At 43.3% G+C, this 18500-nt stretch overlaps 1 protein-coding gene across 5 annotated transcripts in view; it reads right to left on the bottom strand.

The window, feature by feature from the left end:
* st6galnac (ST6 (alpha-N-acetyl-neuraminyl-2,3-beta-galactosyl-1,3)-N-acetylgalactosaminide alpha-2,6-sialyltransferase) overlaps window positions 1-17184 on the bottom strand; it is a 34285-nt gene extending 17101 nt beyond the window's left edge. For 2 of the 5 annotated variants that reach the window (XM_069929943.1, XM_069929942.1), the window contains exons 1-5: window positions 16767-17184; window positions 13112-13240; window positions 9194-9419; window positions 3623-3791; window positions 175-352 (exon numbers count right to left, since the gene is read on the bottom strand). In XM_069929943.1, the coding sequence (XP_069786044.1) occupies window positions 175-352; window positions 3623-3791; window positions 9194-9419; window positions 13112-13215 (677 nt within the window). In that variant the 5' untranslated portion in view covers window positions 13216-13240; window positions 16767-17184. Of the gene's footprint in view, window positions 1-174; window positions 353-3622; window positions 3792-9193; window positions 9420-13111; window positions 13241-15356; window positions 15568-16766 lie in introns of all 5 variants that reach the window. The other 3 variants (XM_069929941.1, XM_069929940.1, XM_069929944.1) reach the window with 3 other exon arrangements.
* Between the last annotated feature and the right edge of the window lie 1316 nt (window positions 17185-18500).

The raw sequence follows: 18500 nt of genomic DNA, 5'->3' as shown, positions 1-18500 counted from the left end.
CTGCGTGGGTTTTCTCTGGGGGCTCCAGTTTCTCTAGGGGTGTAATTGGGCATCATGAGCTCATGGGCCAAGAAGGCCTATTACTGCGATGTATGTCTAAATTAAATTGAGTTTTCAAACAATCTCTTTCATCTGGCATTCACCCATCATTTTAAAGTACAAATGAAAGCACACCTGAATACATAGTCGTGCCCATCGATTTCCTTGCCCTTCCGGGAACCATTCAGGATGCCACCATTTCCAATCACTGCACAGTGAATGCAGGCTGAAGATTTGTTTGGCCTTTGCTCCCAGTCGTCAAACAGGACCGCATTGGCAGAGGTGTTGAGATATCTCAGAGTATCCTTTAGGTCTGTAATTGCAAAAGGGGAGCTCACCTCACTGTTGCAATGTGTTGGAAAGGCAGACAAAAGTTGCACAGTGGAAAAGTTGGTGGATTCGGTGCATCACGGTCCAAATTCAGTCCTGACCACGAGAGCTGTCTGCGCAAAGTTTGCACGCAATGCCTCTAACGCCCCCCTCCCCCGCCAAAGGCTTCCCCAGGTGACTTTGCTTTTCTCCTACATTCCAAACATGGGAAGGACGCAAAGTTAATTAACCACTGTACATTGTCTGTAGAACCTAGGGGGGGAACGTAAAGGTGGGACTAGTGGTTGACATTTGATATGGACAGGATAGGCTGAATGGCCTGTTTCAACACTGCAACTCTCGAGAACTATCAAGGGTGCCCTCTTTAAACTTTTGCTTCAGATAAATTGGAAGCAGTATTTAGTGAGACATACCTTTCATAATGTCAATATAATTTTCAAGTGCAGACAATGTAACTGCATGTTGGGTCACATTTTCAAACAATAGTCAACACTAATTACCTTGAATCGACCAAATAATTAATTTTATAACGGTGAGAGTTAAGGTGGACCAGAGGGTGTGTGGAAAAATGAGCTGCCAGAGGAAGTTAAGGAAGTGCATACAGGCCCATGAAAAAGTGTTAATCCATAAGGATATGGATTAACTGCAGGCAGATGGGAATACCCCAGCATGGCCAGCATTGACAAGATGGGCCAAAGGATCTGTTCTATGACTCTAGACTTTCTAATGTCCAACTTTTGGTTTGGTTACTGAGAAATTTATTAAACTTCCTAATCATTTGTACTGCCTATGGCTTGATTTAAAAAGTCTTGTCATTTTTCAGATCCCTTTAATCTCTCCACGCCATCTCCAAACCCCTCAACCTTCAATCACTTCCCCCGTCCCCCGTCCCCCGTCCCCCGTCCCCCGTCCCCCGTCCCCCGTCCCCGTCCCCCAGCCCCCGTCCCCCAGCCCCCGTCCCCCAGCCCCCGTCCCCCAGCCCCCGTCCCCCAGCCCCCGTCCCCCAGCCCCCGTCCCCCAGCCCCCGTCCCCCACCCCCCGTCCCCCACCCCCCGTCCCCCACCCCCCGTCCCCCACCCCCCGACCCCCACTCCACCCCCATCCCGTCCTCCCTTCCTCGCCTCTCTCCTGTCCCCCTTTGCTTTCCCTTCTTTTCCCAGTCCCCTCCACTTCCCTCCCCTCCCTCACCTCTGCCCAGTCCCCTCCACCCTCCCTCACCTCTGCCCCGTCCCCTCTGCCCTCCCTCTCCACTTCTCAATCCCCTCTCGCCTCCCTCACTTCTGCCCAGTCACCCTGCCCTCCCTTTCCACATCCCAGTTCCCCTGTCCCCTCCAATTCTCCACCTGAACCCAAAGCCCTTAGCTCTGGAATTTCCATTCCAAGACATTTTTATCCTTTATGAGCACAACTTTACACCAAAAGTGTCCATATTAATTTTTCTTCAATAATGCTCCGATGAACATTAAACATTGAGAACATTGTGACAACATTAAAGATGTTCTAACTGCAGTGAACCACACAATGTGACCTCAGATTATACCTACATTTCTTCTGGCAAAGGTGCCATTGGCTTGGAATTTCCACAATTTAGTCCCAAGATTGATGAGGTGGATAATATTTCCAAATTAAGACCACATGATAATAGTTATTCAATAAACAAATGATATTTACCCTCCCAGCTACGGGCTTCACTAATGTCCCTTCATGCTCTGCCACTTACAAAGGCACATCTTATCATGTGCAGGGATTATAGAATCTACAATTCTAGTTCTGAGTCGCACCCACCCCTCAACAATAATTACCCCAGTGTAGAGGGGAGTGGGGGTGATCGGAGAATTAGGTGTCTGTTATTAGGCCCAACGATAGAATAGCTTATAAGGATACAAGTGGAACAGATAAGGTTGCTCAGATGCCTAACATGTACTTGATGGGGTGAATGACCTCATACTTCAGAAGGAAACTTGAAAAATGAGCATCAGGTGCATCTTCTTTCCAAAACACAAAAGGCATCTCTCTTCATCACACTAGATACTTTGGCTAGTATGGGGAGAGCAAATAATTTTTGCTCCCTTTCATGGATTTCTAACAGGTTGTAACAGGTTGTTGTAATTTATCATTAATTCTTCAGTGTTTAACCCTTAGGACTCCACGTCCTGGTTTACAGGGACAATCAACAAGCAAATATACTGCGTCACCTTTTTCTGGGACTGGTTTTATACCCAACCACAAGGTGGTTCATACTGATATTCGTAATGTAGTTTACTCAGTTTATATATTATGGAAATTTTAAAATGGCCGGAGTCCAAAGGGTTAAGTTTTGGATTTCTGGAGCATGGGTGTTAGTGGCAAGGCCAGTGTTTATTCCTCATCCTCAACTGGCCTGACCACAGGGAGAATAGGGAGGTTGGGGGTGGGGGGGGGAGGAGAAAGGAGTGGGGAGTGCTGGGGGTTTTCCCTCCTCCACCTCACACATTTTCATGCCAGAAGGTTTCCCACAGGACTAGTCCACGCAGAGTTTCAGCATTTGGACACGGTGGGTTTAAACTAGATTGGCACATGGAATTATGACATTATGGCCATTAGTTTTGGTAGTTCAATTTTAGTTAGAAATTCATCTATTCTCCCTTCTTTCCCTTCGTTTTCAGTTCGGTATAATTGTTCATAGAATTCTCTAAAGTTTTCCTTAATTTCTTTTGGATTATACGTAATTTGTTTGTCTTTTTTCCTTGATGCCAATACTATTTTCTTAGCTTGTTCTGTCTTAAGCTGCCATGCTAGGATTTTGTGCGTTTTTTCACCTAGTTCATAATATTTCTGTTTTGACATTATGGCCATTAGTGAAACGTTGCAGGAGGGGCAGGACAGGCAGCTCAATGTTCCAGGGTTCTGCTGTTTCAAGTGCGATAGACAGGAAGGCTAAAAGACACGAGGTTTCTTTAGGAGATAATGTGAAAGAAAATCCTAAGGGTTTCTACATATTAAGAGCAAAAGAATAGTAAAGATCAAAATTGGTCACCTTAAAAATCAGAGTGGTCAGGTATGTATGGAGCCAAAAGGGTTGGGGGAGATCTTAAAGTTTTTTGGCTTCGTTATTTACTCAGGCAACTGGAATAAAGTCAAAGGATGTTAGGAAAACAAGCAGTGAGGTCATGGAACCTATACAGATTAAAGAGGAGGTGGTGCTTGCTGTCTTATAATAAAGGTAATAAAAATAAATGCCAGATGTTTAGCACAATCGAAGGATAATGTCTACCTTCGTAGCTGATCACACTCCAGCCGTGAGCCCCATTGTACCTCTTCAGTCTCTGGTACGCCTCTTCCGTAACATCTTTACTCCATTGCAGGATTGGTACTGTCTCCAAGAAAATTCCCTTATATTCGTCTACTTTTGCCAGTCGACTTCTCGCAGATTCAGAACATTGCTGACAGAGGAAATATGTACCACTAAGATCGAGGAAAAGCACAAAAGCTGCATCTGCTGGACTGTTGAGTGGGTGAAGAGAAGCTGGAGAGACTCACTAGGTCAGAGAATATCCCTCGATAAAGGGTCTCAATCTAAAACGTAGACAGCACGGTTGGCACAGCGATTAGTGCAATGCTGTTACAGCGCCAGCAATCGGGACCAGGGTTCAAATCCCATGCTGTCTGTAAGGAGTTTATTTGTACATTCTCTGAGTCTGCGCGAATTTTACCCGGGGACTCCAGTTTCCTCCCACTAGTCAAAATGTACCAGGGGTGTAGGTTAATTGGGCGGCATGGGCTCATGGGCCAAAATGGCTTGTTACCATGTTTTAAATTTTAAAACATTCCATCAGCCCATGATATTGTGCTGACTTTGTAAACTTAATCCTTCCTTACTTTACACCCATAATCCTCCATTTTTCTGACATCCATATGCCTATTGTACCAGCCTCCACCACCACCCCCAGCAATGCCTTCAAGGTACCCAAAAACATTGACCAACTATCTCTGTCCTCAGATGCTAACTCCAGCTTCACTTCGATCAAGGAGACAGTTTCAACTTCTAACCAAACTTCGCATCTATCAGAAATGCAGCAGATGGCTATAAAAAGTGAGATTATTTACAATTGTCAGCTACATGTTATATAGGTAACTTGTTGATCTGAATTATGTCAGGCATATGGACACAAACTCAATGAGCTTATTGCAGATACATAGAGGAGGCTGTGTCAGAATTAGGGGATGCCAAGGCTCCAGTAGCTTTTTCAATCATTCATTACCATTTCATTGCCACAGGGCTTTTGTTTTAAAAAAAACACACTCAACAAATGTATGATAAAGTGGCTAGAATCTCCATGGAAAGCTTGACATGGTACTATAATTTGGGGGGGGGTTTAAAATTACCTGATTTCAAAATATATTTCTGGGCAGCCCAGGTAAGGTTTACCGCCTCACTCTTTGAGGGAGGGGGCCCCCTCCTGGGCACAAATTGGACTACAGGCAGTAAGTGAAAAGACACAGGAGAGTTTATATACAAATGGGACACCAATTTTAAAGAAATCAGATAATCCCACACTAAAGCATGTACTTCAGTTGCGGCAAAGAATAAATCAATATATTGGGTTGAAAGTGGGACTATCTCCCAAAACGCCTAGTTCCAGAAGGGGATCAGGTGTATCAAGGATTGTTACAAGCAAAGACAGCTCAAGTCATTTGAGCAATTGAGGAATAACAGAACATTCTTCTGCTATCTGCAAATAAGATCTTTCTTCAGGGAAAAATTGGAACCACCTATGACCCTACCTTGATGTAGAAACATGGAGGTTCTAACTCAACAGGGAAATGTGTGTAAATTTATCTTTAAGATGTATTACATATTCCAAAGTGAGGGCCCAAAGGCGGACTTACACAGGTCGAGAGAGAAAGAGATGGGAGTCAGACTTGGGCACAACAATCAATGAAGAGTGGTGACAAGACCAGTGTCTGGACAGCGTGACTGGAGTCATCAACGCCAGATACAGATTGGTGCAGAACAATTTTTTTGCACCAGTTGTACCTCACACCACAAAAGTTACACATATCAAAGCCAGGAATTTCAGAAGTGTGCTTTAGATGTGGTGTGGAGGTTGGAACTTTTGTCCACTCCACCTGGCTATGGACAAAAGTAAGATCTTTCTAGGAAGACCTAGGGGGACATACTAAAACAAAAGTGGATTTTCCACAGGACCCAGAAGTGTACCTATTGGTTTCAAGTCGATGAAAATGTAGGGAATGTTGGATGTGAGTTTTGACTCCCAACTAAATACCACACGATGGAATATGGAAATGCAAAGTTGCATTCCCCCTGGAGAAAATCACATACAATCTAAGGAAGAAACATGGCACATTCGTTAAGGTGTAACAATCTTGCTTTAAATATATTGACACACAAATTGATTAGTTTCCTCCCCCCCCTTGAAATAGGAACACAGAGGCAATCTGTCCCAGAAGGGTAACGAATGTGATCAAAGTGAGTCATGACTCAGGTGATGGGTTTCTCTGTTTCATTTTGAATTTTTTAAAACTTTCTTTTTAATTTAATTGTATCAATGTAGTTTAATTGACTGTACAAAGGTGGGGGGTGGGTGGTAGGGAGGTGGTGGGGGATAAATACAAACTCTGTATGTTACCATGATTGTTAAAAAATATATTGTTTGTTTGAAGTTTATGAGTCTATAAAAATTAAATATTCAAAGAAAGAGATACTTGGAGAGTGTGAAACACACGTTTAATATCGAGGAGGGTGACTGCCCACCCGGACCTCACTTCACAGCAACATTCCCTGGTGTCTGAAGGTTCATTTCTATCAACTTGAAATCAATTGAACGCTATGTTTCACTGGCAGCTGCTGAAGACATTCTTCCATCACGTCAGACTGCACAGCTGACCTTTGACTCTGAAGTTGGACTCGTGCTTCTGATGGAGCCACAGTTCCAGGCCCTTCAGCACATCACACCCATGCTAACTCTCCTATTCATCCCACACAAATCTTACTGATGAAAGAAAAATAGAAGGCTCTGAGGTATGGAGGGTTTAGGTTTTCTTTCGGTTGGTATATATGGGTCAACACAACATCATGGGCCCAGGAGCCTGCATTGTGCTGCAATATTCTATGTATTTGCCTGCTTGAGGATCACTTCCTTCGATGCCTTGTCTATTGCTGTGGCTGTCCAATGCCTTAAACGTCAGAAATGCACCTATTATAACCTCTCCTGTCAGTTGGAATCATCTCCCTAACTCTACTCCGTTTAGTCCCATAAAAATCAAAAGCCATAATTCCCCACTCACTGATTTGCTCAACTTTTTTGGTACAATACTTCCGAATGTTTTCATCCTTGAGTCACTTGCCAAAGAGATAAAGAATCATGAACATTACTTTGGTACATGCACAGACATATGCAGCTGTATCCCAGCACCCTCTTATCTGTAAGTCTCACGACACCACTTTGTTTTACAATCTCCACAGTTAATTCATTGCAATTTTGTGATTCAAAGACAGCCGATAATTAACAATGGGAAGTCAACCTGAAGTTAGTAAACCAGCAAAATCTCTTACTTTAGAAATTAAGTTCTAAATGGGCAGCACCGTTAGCACAACACTGTTACAGCAGTAGTGATCGGGACTAGGGTTCGAATCCCGCGCTGTCTGTTAGGAGTTTGTATGTTCTCCCAATATCTGCGTGGGTTTCCTCCCACCATTTGAAACGTACCGGGGTTGTAGGTTAGTTGGGTGTAATTTGGCGGCACAGGCTCATGGGCCAAAAGGACCCGTTACTGTGCTGTATGTCTAAATTTAAAAATTAAATTTTAAAACTTTAGAAAGTTTAAGAATTTCGAAGGTATTATGCTTTAAATAAATTGCATTAATTACAGTTGACCAAAACTTATCATTTGAGAACAATCAGAGAAGTAAGGAAGGGAAAATGATACTGTCTTGTGGGGAGCTGCCTAATGAAGAGAATGGCCTCCTTCTTCTAATAAGTAGGTTTTGTTCAAACATTTAAGGAATGTTGCAGGCAATTTCCAAATCAGACTGCACTTGAAACACAAACAGCAGATACTGGGATATTGCACAAACAAAGAGAAGTTGGAGGGACTCAACAGGGAAGGCAGCATCCTGGAGTGAGATGGTCAGTCAACCGTACAGGATTGCAAGCCAAATGTTAACCGACCACAGCTGCTGCCTGGCCTGCTGAGCTTCTCATCGTTTCCACTCATTGAGGCCAATTCTGCACAAATATCCCGAGCTGGCAGTAGGATGCTAATTTTATTTGAATTGGGAACACTGTGCATGACGGGCGCGCGCACACACACACACACACACACACACACACACACACACACACACACACACACACACACACACAGATGCCTGCTCCATTCTCATGGTTGTTCTTTGACTTCAGCCCAACTTCCTGAAGCAATCTCATATCCCTTTATTTCCTTAATTCCAAAAAGATCAAAATTTATTGTCATGAACCTGTCACGGAATTCATTGCTTTGAGGCAGCATCACAGTGCAAGCATTTATATAAAACACCTTACAAAATAAATAAAAATAGATCAAGGAAAAAAGTCCAAGTGTCTGTGGTTCATTGATTATTCAGGGATCTGATGGCAGAGGGGAAGAAGCAGTCTTTGTGCCGCTGAGTGCTCGTCCTCGGGCTCCTGTTCTTTGTTCCCTCCCCAATGGTAGCAGAGTGAAGAGTGAAAAGAATCAATCAATTGCAGAGCCCTGACAATTCCCCAAAAGATTCTTCAGACTCCGCTTGAGGAAAATTTCAAGTCTTGAAAGGTGACAATTGTGTAACTCCGTCCGTCTCTTCCTGACTTCTTCATCATCAGATTGGCAACATCACCTCCTCCTCGCTGACCATCACAGGGGCACCCCAAGGCTGCATGCCTTGTACACTCATGACTGCATTGCCAATAGTTTCCAATGAAATTACACTGGACCACGAAGATTTTGCTTCCTGGACACTTTCGGGTGTACTTTATGGATTTTGGGCTGCTGATCACAAAAATCACCTTAAAACCTTAAATCACCTATCACATATTTTTTAAGATATAACCTATCTTGTGATTTCCTGTCACATTTTAAATCTACTAGTTCATTGCCCCCAAAGTAAGCTGTTTTGGTCAGCCCAAGACTATGGAAATGTTATCTTAAGCCTGAACAGGCAATAAAAACAGCTCACATATATAGATGTTGTGCATTACGTTGATTATAGAATGCACGTTGATGGACATGTTCTTCAGGCAATAGCGTAGTGAGTGTACTTAACAATGGCATTTATCGTCTTCAGGAAGATTCATCAGAAATGGCTTGTCAATGTCGCAACAGGTTTGAAACATTTATGGTGAGTTACATTTATTAACGCAGAATTCAATAAAAGTTACTTTAATGTTTCCCAAACTTCCTATGTGATACAGCAAACCTGAAATTAACTTTGTGTTGAGCATGAAGTTAGGCCCCTCTCTTGTCTCTCTCTCTCTCTCTTTCCCCATCCCTCTGTCACCTTTCCTCCAGCTCTCCACCCCTTCTCTCTCCATTCAGAGCTACCACTTCCTCATCACCCAGCTTTTTTTTCTTCTGCCCTCCCACCCACATCCACCTACAACCTCTTGCCTGATGGCCTGTGCTCCTCCTCCTGCACCTAACCGCATTGCCTGCTTTTTGCTCACACCTTGTCGAAGGCCTCAGGCCTGAAGCGTCGGTGATATCCCTTTGCCTGCTACAGATGCTGCGTGAACTGCTGAGATTCTTTTGTGCATCACAGAGTCTGCAGACTTTCCTATAATTAAGATTAAAAACTGAAACTTACTGATTGAAGGTTGGTGATATGTGTGGGGTACCAGTCGCCCAAGAACGATGATGTGGTGGAACGCGGCTGCACTGGAGTTGTCGCTGTGGTCTGAACTTCAGGAGATGTACTTTTCATCAAGCTTTGTGAATCTTTCCCATCTTTGCTGTCAGAGTACCGAAGGTTCACTTCAACGCTGGGTCCATCCGAACTCTCAGAAACTTTAGCCTCCTCACCGTTAGCATTACTGAGGGGAAAGGTCAGACAGTTTGAGGTTCAGAACACAGGAGCCTGTGGCATACTTCTCATTTGTCATGGAGACCACACCTTCTGCCCAGAAGTAAATAAAAATAAAATCTTTAGACTCCGTGGTTGAAAAAACACAAAATGCTGGAGAAGCTCAGCTGTCTAAACAGTGTTCTTTATGTAGCAAAGGCAAGAATACATAACCGATGTTTCGAGCTTGAACCCTTCATTAAAGAATGAGAAAATGCCGGCAGGCATCCAAGCAAAAGAATTGGTGGGGGATAGGGAGGGAAAATCAGGAGATGATAGGTGGAGAAAGGAGGGAGAGGACAGCAGCAACGAAGGGGAGGAAGGATGGCTGGGTGGGTGGAAGAACTGGAAGGACAGAAAAGAGGGAGGAGAAAGTAAAGGCGAGATTCAACAGAAGGCAGTAAAGTCGATTTTAATACCACCTGGCTAGAGGGTGACCAGACGGAAAATAAGGTGTTGTTCCTCCAATTTGCAGGTGATCTGGGTGAGATAGTACACAAGGCCAAATGAAGTGTTACTTCACTTGAAAGGCCTCTGGACTGTTCCATCATGCTCACAATTGAAAAATCTAGATGATGCCAATATGGGCTGAAAGTTGAACAGCACGCTGAGCAGACTGAAACTAATGGAGTGCCTCCAATAACCAGGATTGAGGGCCAATGTCTGATGCTTAAATAAAGTCTGTCCTCTCCATCAGAGAGGATCACTTTGTTTGGCACCTCGGCTCTGTCCACCGCAATAGTGACCACCCATTTCAATTCCCCATCCCATTCATTCCCTTGCCCACATGTCTGTCCACGGACTTATGCACTGCAAGACTGAGATCACCCACAAAATGGGGGAACCATACCTCATCTTCCGACTCCGGCACCCTCCAACCAGATGGCATTAACATAGACTTGTGTAGCTTTTGTTAACCACTCTCCCCACCCCCCCCCCCCCCCACACACACCACTTCTTTCCCTGTCACCTTCTCCCAGCTCTGTCTCTCTCCCTTTCCCTGTCTCTTTTCACACAAAATCAATTCTCATCTCTCCTCTGATTATATCCAATGAACACCTTTTGTTGGTCTGAACTCTTCCCCCAGTCAGCAGAATCTCTATTCTGAGATGTCCCCCTCATTCTTTGCTTATACTTTGAAGAAGGGCCGAGGCCTGAAACATCAGTAAAAAATAGCTTTACCTCCTATGGCTGAGTTCCTCCAGCTTTTGGCATTTTTACTATAATCACAGTATCTGCAGACTTCTAGGTTTCACCCAACGTCTAATGCTACCTGCGTGGAGTTTTCATGTTCTCCCCACAAATGGTTTACTCCCACTTCCTAAATCTCCACATTTCTCTAACATATTCTTTGACTCTGATCCAACAAGCCTCCACTGAACTCTGGTCACTTTGTCCATCTGAGCCAAAATTACTCGGTGGCCGCACAGAATTTGCTTTTACATCAAACACACACTTAGTGTTAACTGCCATTGCAATATTGGGAACACAGCAGCCAGCCTCAGTGCACAGGGTGATAATGGCCTGGGAACATCAACTGCTTGTGCCTCAAAGGCAGGACTACAGGTTTAGCTCCCCTACCCATCCTCTGAAGTGGATTCTGTAAGAGCAGGTAGTGCCATCTCACCTGAAGCCAGTATCTCCAATATTCATAGGTTTTCTCCTTGGGCTGTCATCATAGACTTACACTCAAGAGCCAGGTAAGGATTTGAAGCCATGACCCTGTCGACTTGCAGCCAAAATGCTTATTGAAGTTCAGATCTTCACCCAAGCATTCAGTCAATGACAAACATTTTCTCCTTTCATTCACTTGAGCCACTTAATGATTCTTAAGGGATTCTGCTTCTATGGAAAAAGGTGTTGCTAAATGAAGAAAAATGTCAGTGTAACTCTCCTGCTCTTTCCAACAGATTCTTCTCCTCATGCCATCAAATTCTTGTTTGAAGGCACCAAATGATTTCATTTTCCTACAACAAAAGGCTTCAAATCACCATTTCTCAGAGTGAAACAAGATCATACTCGCTATGCAAGACTCCTCAACTCTTCCTCCTCTACACTGAGAACTGTTCACGCCATTAACTCACGACTTCACTGCCATATTTAGTTCAAACGGAATCATGTTTTGCAGATGATACAACAGTTGTTGGCTTCACCAGCAACAACGACGAGTCAACTTACAGAGAGCAGGTGGGGCTTTTTTGGGGTGGGGGTTGTAAAATGATGCCAGAACGACAATCTGAGTTTCAACGTGGACAAGGCAAAGGAGATGACTGTAGACTTCATGAGGACCAAGGTCAACCACTCTCCACTGCACATCCATGGCTTCATCATAGAGAGAGTGGAAAGTACAAAGTTCCTTGGTGGACATATAAAGGATGACCTATCTTTATTAGTCAGGAAGTAGCAGCAGCACCTACATTTCCTAAGGAGGGTAAGGCCACTGGCCCCCCTCCCCCCATTTTGACAACATTTTACAGCACAATTGAGAGTGTCCCATCTGACTGCATCATTGTGTGGTATGGTGGGACCAGAAGTCAATACAGAGGATCATCAAAATGCTGAGGTGATCACTAGTGTCCCCCTTTCCTTTATTGATGACATTCACCAGGAATATTGCTTAAATAGAGCTTAGAGAATTATTGAGGACCCTTTCCATCCAGCACCCAGCATCTTTGACCCACTGCCATTGACGTGGTGATTCACGAGCATCAAAATCAGGACTGCCAGGCTGAGAAATCATTCCTTCTCGCAGGCTGTGAAATTAATGAATAGTGCCCTGAAACCGAGTAAGTCATCCCAAAATAATTAGAAACATTGATTTCAAATTATATCTATATGTATACCTGTGATTAATACATGTTGTGTACGTGTGTGTGCACCGGGATCCGGAGAAATTATTTTTTGTCAATTTGTATATGTACAGTCAAATTATAATGATAAAGTACTAGCCCATTAGACAAATAGTGTTCCTGAGTGCTTTAAAGAAAATGGTTCAAGAGTTTTATCTGTGAAGCCTCTGCTCGCCCAAAGCCTCTAAAGTCCCTCTCTTACACTTAGCACCCTCTTGGTGGAAGCTTCACTTAAACTTCCCTTCTTTGTCACCGGTTAATTACAGTCACCTTTGATTGGCACTTTTAAAAGCGTTTCCCTCTCCTACTCACTCTCACTTTTCTCTCCATTCAAAACAAAAAAAAAGGCTTCCTTCGCCCACTGGAGTAGGGAAAAGGAGAAAGTTGCTGTAATTGGAGAGGATAATGATTGGTGGACAGAGTTCAATGCTGCCGACCGGCACATTCCAGGCTGGAGGAGTGCGTGCTGAGGGAAGCACTGAGGCTTGGTCCACCCAACACAAGGGCGCTGTGGACAAGGACCACAGCCTAGAGATCTTCTGTTACCCGGCACTGAGGGTCTGAGACCAAGGGGAAGCATCTCAAACGACAGGGGGGGGAGCAACAACAAAGTGCCACAATGGCGGTTATGCTGCTAAGCAGAAAATGAATGTAATAATGTACAGTGATGGAAATGTATGGCTACAACACTAAGAGTGCGAAGTTAGTTTGAACAGTTTTCTTTTTGTAAATCATTTATTATGAATAAAGTTTATTCCTGGTTTTTAAAAAGTCTTGCCTTTGTAACATCTATAACAAAGACAGACAACAGTACCTGTTCACAGGTGCAGGCTTGAACTTGGAAATTACTTGATTGTAGATCACAATTAGGAAAATAAAACTTGTAGTCAAAATTGCAACCGATGCAAACGTTCTCATTTTAAACCCATCAGGGTGTCGTCAACTTTGGGAGAGAAATTAAAAACCCAGTTATAAATGGTCAGTTACAGGAAGAGAGAGAGAGAGAGAGAGAGAGAGAGAGAGAGAGAGAGAGCGCCCGAGAATTGAGGTTATCCTCATTGTAAACCAGCACCTTCGTCTGACTTTTTAAAATACATTGCTGGAACCCCAGCCAAATTAAACCAACCCTATCCATTTGGTGGCAAAAAAAGAAACATCCACTCATTAAATAAATGCACAGCTCTGTTCATTAAATGAACTTTGGTACCAGTTTGTAAATGAATCCTTGCCAACGTTGTAACAAGTATCTCTTGAGGGACAACCTTTGAATAAACCAATGTTTACAACAGTAAAGCACAATAGTCTACAGATACCATGGTGGAAGTAAAAAAAACCACTGGAAAAACTCAGCAGGTCAAACATTGTACTTTGCAGCAAAGCTAAAGATACATACCCAGCACTTCAATCTGAGCCCTTCATCAAGATATGAACAAATGTGGGCAAGGCACCTGAACAAAATGGTGGAGGGGAGGGGCAGGAGAGGAGTACAGCCCCACAGGCAAGAAGTAATAGGTGGATAAGGGAGGGAGGGCACACTAGCAAGGGGAGGGGATGACTGTGAATGGAGGGAAGGGGTAGAGAGCTGGAGGAAAAACAAAGGGAAAGGAGAGGGAGGGAGAAGGTAGATTGGACTAACAAAAACCAGAGAAGTTAATGCCTTCCAGTTAAGAGTGCCCAGACAGAAAAATCAAATGTTGTTCCTCAAATTTACAGGTGGTCTTGGTGGGACAGGGCACGAGGCCATGGACAGACATGTCAGCGTAGGAGTGGGACACGGAATTAAAGTGGTTGGCCAGTGGGACAGAGCGAAGGTGCCAATGTTTACAACATCCTTGGGTACTGCACCACTAACGTCATCTAATGTTCTCAGGTGCAGAAGTAAACACAAATTTATTAAAGAAGTTTATAAAATCACAAGGGGCATAGATCAGATAAACAATCACGTTCCTTTTCCCAGGGTAGAGAGTCTAAAACAATGATGCATAGATTTAAGGTGAGGGGGAAAAAAGATTGAAAAAATCCAAGGGCCACCACTTCATACAGTAAACATTTCCAGGAGACATGAGAGAGATGGGTGTAATCACAATGTTTAAAAGATATTTGGATAAGTACAGAGATAGGAAAGGTGCAGAGGGAGTGAAACACAAAATTCCGCAGACACTGTGAATGTAGTAAAAACACACAGAAATGCTGGATGAACTCAGCTGGTCTCGCAGGGAACATGGGAGGTAACGATATATTACCACTGTTTCAGGCCTGAGCCCTTTTTTTTTAAATATTTTACTTTGGTTTTCAAACATACATCAAATATATATCTTTTACATAAATATACTAAAATAGTCTATATGCCGCTTACATACAAAATAAAAATACTTCTCAAAAAAATACAAATTTTCCTAAATATTTGTAACAAAAATCAACCGGAAAAATAACATTTCCAAGCAATAAACATTCAAGGTCTCCCCCACCCCACCGCTACCCCCTTCCCTAACTTAAACAAAATAAACAGATACAGGCTCTTTCTGCCCACCGCTGGCACTTAGTCTATTTTACTAAAAATAAGTATAAAATCGAGGGAAGATCATAAATTTACAACACCAATATTACACTTGTGTACCAATATAATTCAAATACGGTTGCCAGGTCTTGATGAATGTATCATGTTTGTTTCACAAATTATCTTTTCCATAGGGATACAACTGTCCATTTCTAAGAGATCAGTGTATTTGACTTCCATGTGACTGCCACACATTTCTTGGCTATCACCAGAGCTATCTTAGTAAATGATATTGGACACTCTGTAAGATTATTACTAATATCTATAAAATTCTGCAATAAATATAATTCTGGGTTACCAGGAAAATTAACTCCAGTAATCTTTGTTAAGACTTCAGACAATTCTTGCCAGAAAGAATTCACCTTGGTACAGTGAATGAAAAAATGTTCCTTCCTCAATTCCACATGGAAAACATCTGTCTGATGTTTCTGGTTTTGATTTGTGCAATCTTTGTGGAGTCAAAAATAATTGATGCAAAAAATTATATTGCACCAAACCATACCTCGCATTGATAATCGAAGTTACCCGATCTTTACACCATTCAGCCCAAGATTGTTCTGATATGTTCACTGCCAGACTTCTTCCCATCCATTTGCAGGGCATAATATATTCGAGTAATAAATTGAGGTCTTCTCCCCATCCAATAATATATGCTTCAATTGACTCACTCCTGGAAGAGTCATATCATTTCCCCAAGTTTCTCTTAGAAAAGCCTTTAGTTGTAAATAACAAAGAAATTGCCATTTGGAACACCATAAGTTTGTTTCAATTGTTCAAATGACAGTAAAAACCCATCTTTTATCCATCTTTATCTTATATCCTGATACTCTTCCACATTTTGATAAAATTTCCTAGTTTTTCATTTGACCTTTCAGGTTCAGACACATACAACAATATATCTCTTTGGCTTGGCTTCGCAGACGAAGATTTATGGAGGGGGTAAATGTCCACGTCAGCTGCAGGCTCGTTCGTGGCTGACAAGTCCGATGCGGGACAGGCAGACACGTTGCAAGGGAAAATTGGTGGGTTGGGGTTGGGTGTTTCCTCCTTTGTCTTTTGTCAGTGAGATAGGCATAATCAGCAAACAAACTAATTTAGGGTTGGACTCGCCCAACCTGGAAGCCTTTAATTTCAGGATCGCCCCTCTTCCATTTCTGCTCAAGGTTATAATGCTGGAAGGGGAAGCCTTGCTTCTCAATCAATGTGAATATTCCTGTTGTTTGACTATTGGTTATTATTTTTGCTTGTTGTTTTCCAGGAGGAGGAGGGGGGGGGGGGGGGGAGGAGGAGAGAAAAGATTGAGAATCACTGTTTTAGATAAAACCTGATAGGATCCTAAAACCTGAGCTACTTCTTTCTCAGGTCACACTGAAACTGCACCAACCTGTGGAATTCGTGGCTCGTATTGGACACGCTGCCTTTAAACACAGCTCTCAACAATTTTAGCAAGGCCTTCTCCACATGCCAGGTCGTAACTTTAGACTTAACGCATTGCTCCTTCTATGAATATTGCTCTACCCATCTGACTGATCCAACATACTTTCCGTTGCAAATCAAAATTAAAAGGTAGCGTGGGCAAACTTTGTAGGGTTGTTGGTTTCTAGTCACTGAATTAAACATGACATTTAATGGGGGGGGGGGGGGGAGTTGAGAAGCATTTTTCAACGAGAACTTTCCTATGCGCTGTGACTTGCACAAAAGCTCTCATCTCACTTGAAACACATGGAGAGTAACAAAAATATGCTGGTTACTTGAGGAGTCAGCTGCGTGCTGGGGTTCTCCCGTCTAGTGTAGCTTCCTAATTCACTGCACATGCCCTTCTCTCTGCATCGTCTCCTCTGCAAAAACTCCCCCCACCAAAATGAAGGAGCTGCCTTTGGGTAACATAATTAATGCTGTATATAAAACTCACAGCTCTCTCCTCTGTCAGAGGAACATCTTGGAACACTTGCGTCGTCTTCGTGGTGTCTCAAAAGGAAGCGAAGCTGTTTGGCCCACTTCGAGGCACAGCTCTTCCTCAACTTGAAGTTGATGACTTGTTTCCCCCACCCACCACTCTCCCGAGGATCCGCAGCGAGCTGAATGTTAACTTTGCTCAATCGGAGAACCTTAGCCTGTTTTAACAGTATCAAGTTCAGGAGCTGCAGCCGTCAGCTGTGTTCAGCAGCGAGTTGTATTTGTCTGCTTGGGTGTGGCCGGACTAGGGTTTACCAAGGATTAACAAGGGGGGAATGTAGCTGAACTCGTATGGATCAGCTCGCCTCTGTTTGTTATTACAAACAAGCTTTATGACCAGCACAATTCCTCTTGAAATAACATTATCACTTGTTCTTGCTCGGCTGTAGAACGCACAAAAATGACACCACTTCCTTTTGTGTTATATTTAGAGAACCACAGTACATTACAGCACAGAAACAGCCCTCCTCGTCTGTGCCTATTTTTCAGCCTCGTCCCACTTACCCAGTCCATAGTCCTCCATACCCCTCCCATCCATGTACTTGTCCAAATTCTTTTAAATGTTAAAACTGAGCCCACCTTCACCACCTCAGCTGGCAGCTCGTTCCACACCCCCTGGGTGAAAAGTCCCCCCAAAACATTTCCCGTTTTACCCTTAACTCATGTCCTTTGGTTTGTATCCCACCTATCCTCAGTGGACAAAGCAAACCTCATTTTTTCTGTGTATACCCCTCCTAATTTTAAATACATCTATTAAATCTCCCCTCATTCTTCTACACTCCAAGGAATAAACCTGATTAACCTTTCCCTGAAACCCAGTTCCTGAAGTCCAGGCCACATCTTAGTAAATCTTCTCTGCACTCTTTCAATCTTATTGACATCTTTTCTGGAGTGGAGTGGCCACAACCACACACAATACTCCAAATTCGGCCTCACCAATGTCTTATACAACTTTACCATTTCATTCGAGCTTCCATACTCAATACTAATAGATCAAAAGCTCTCTTTACAACCCCATTTACCTGTGATATTCCCCACTGTGTGATACAATTCCAGTTTGGATACATGGTGCTCATTTTGTCTAAATTTTGTAGCACCCGACTTAGCTGCACTGTGGGAACGGTGGCAGTTAAGGAGTGGCTGAAGAAGTCGACAGCGCCACTCTTCCATATACAGCTAAGTACAATGGCTGAAACTAAAGTGTCATGAGTGCACAAGTACAAAGTTCTCCGGTCATTGGTGCAAAACATAACCACACATGCAGACAAACAATACATATGCAGGATAAGTTTTTCATCTATGCAAATACATATGGTTTCATGAATATGAGAATCTCAGATGGTTAGTGAGAGCAGTTCCTTTGGTCATTCTGCATTATCACTGCCCGTAGGAAGAAGCTGTTGGCTCTGATACTCCCATATCTCTTCCCCAATGGGAGCAACTAAAAGATGCTCTCTGCAGGGTGGAAGGGGTCCTCAATGATTTTGTGTGCCTTCTTCAGACAACGATTCCAATCGTCTTGATGTGGGGGGGGGGGGAGGAATTGATTGAGAATCTAGTGATTCTCTCTGCCACTCTTATGGTCCTGCAGACTAACCTCTGACCCATTTCTCTGCAGCAACCGTACCACACTGTGATACAACTGGCCAGGACACTCTCGATAGAGCTCCTATACAAGGTTGACATAATT

Source organism: Narcine bancroftii, chromosome 3, assembly GCF_036971445.1.
Source record: "Narcine bancroftii isolate sNarBan1 chromosome 3, sNarBan1.hap1, whole genome shotgun sequence".
Classification (NCBI taxonomy): Eukaryota; Metazoa; Chordata; class Chondrichthyes; order Torpediniformes; family Narcinidae; genus Narcine; species Narcine bancroftii.
Note: the sequence above shows the minus strand (reverse complement) of the source record. Positions and strands in the feature narration are given on the sequence as shown.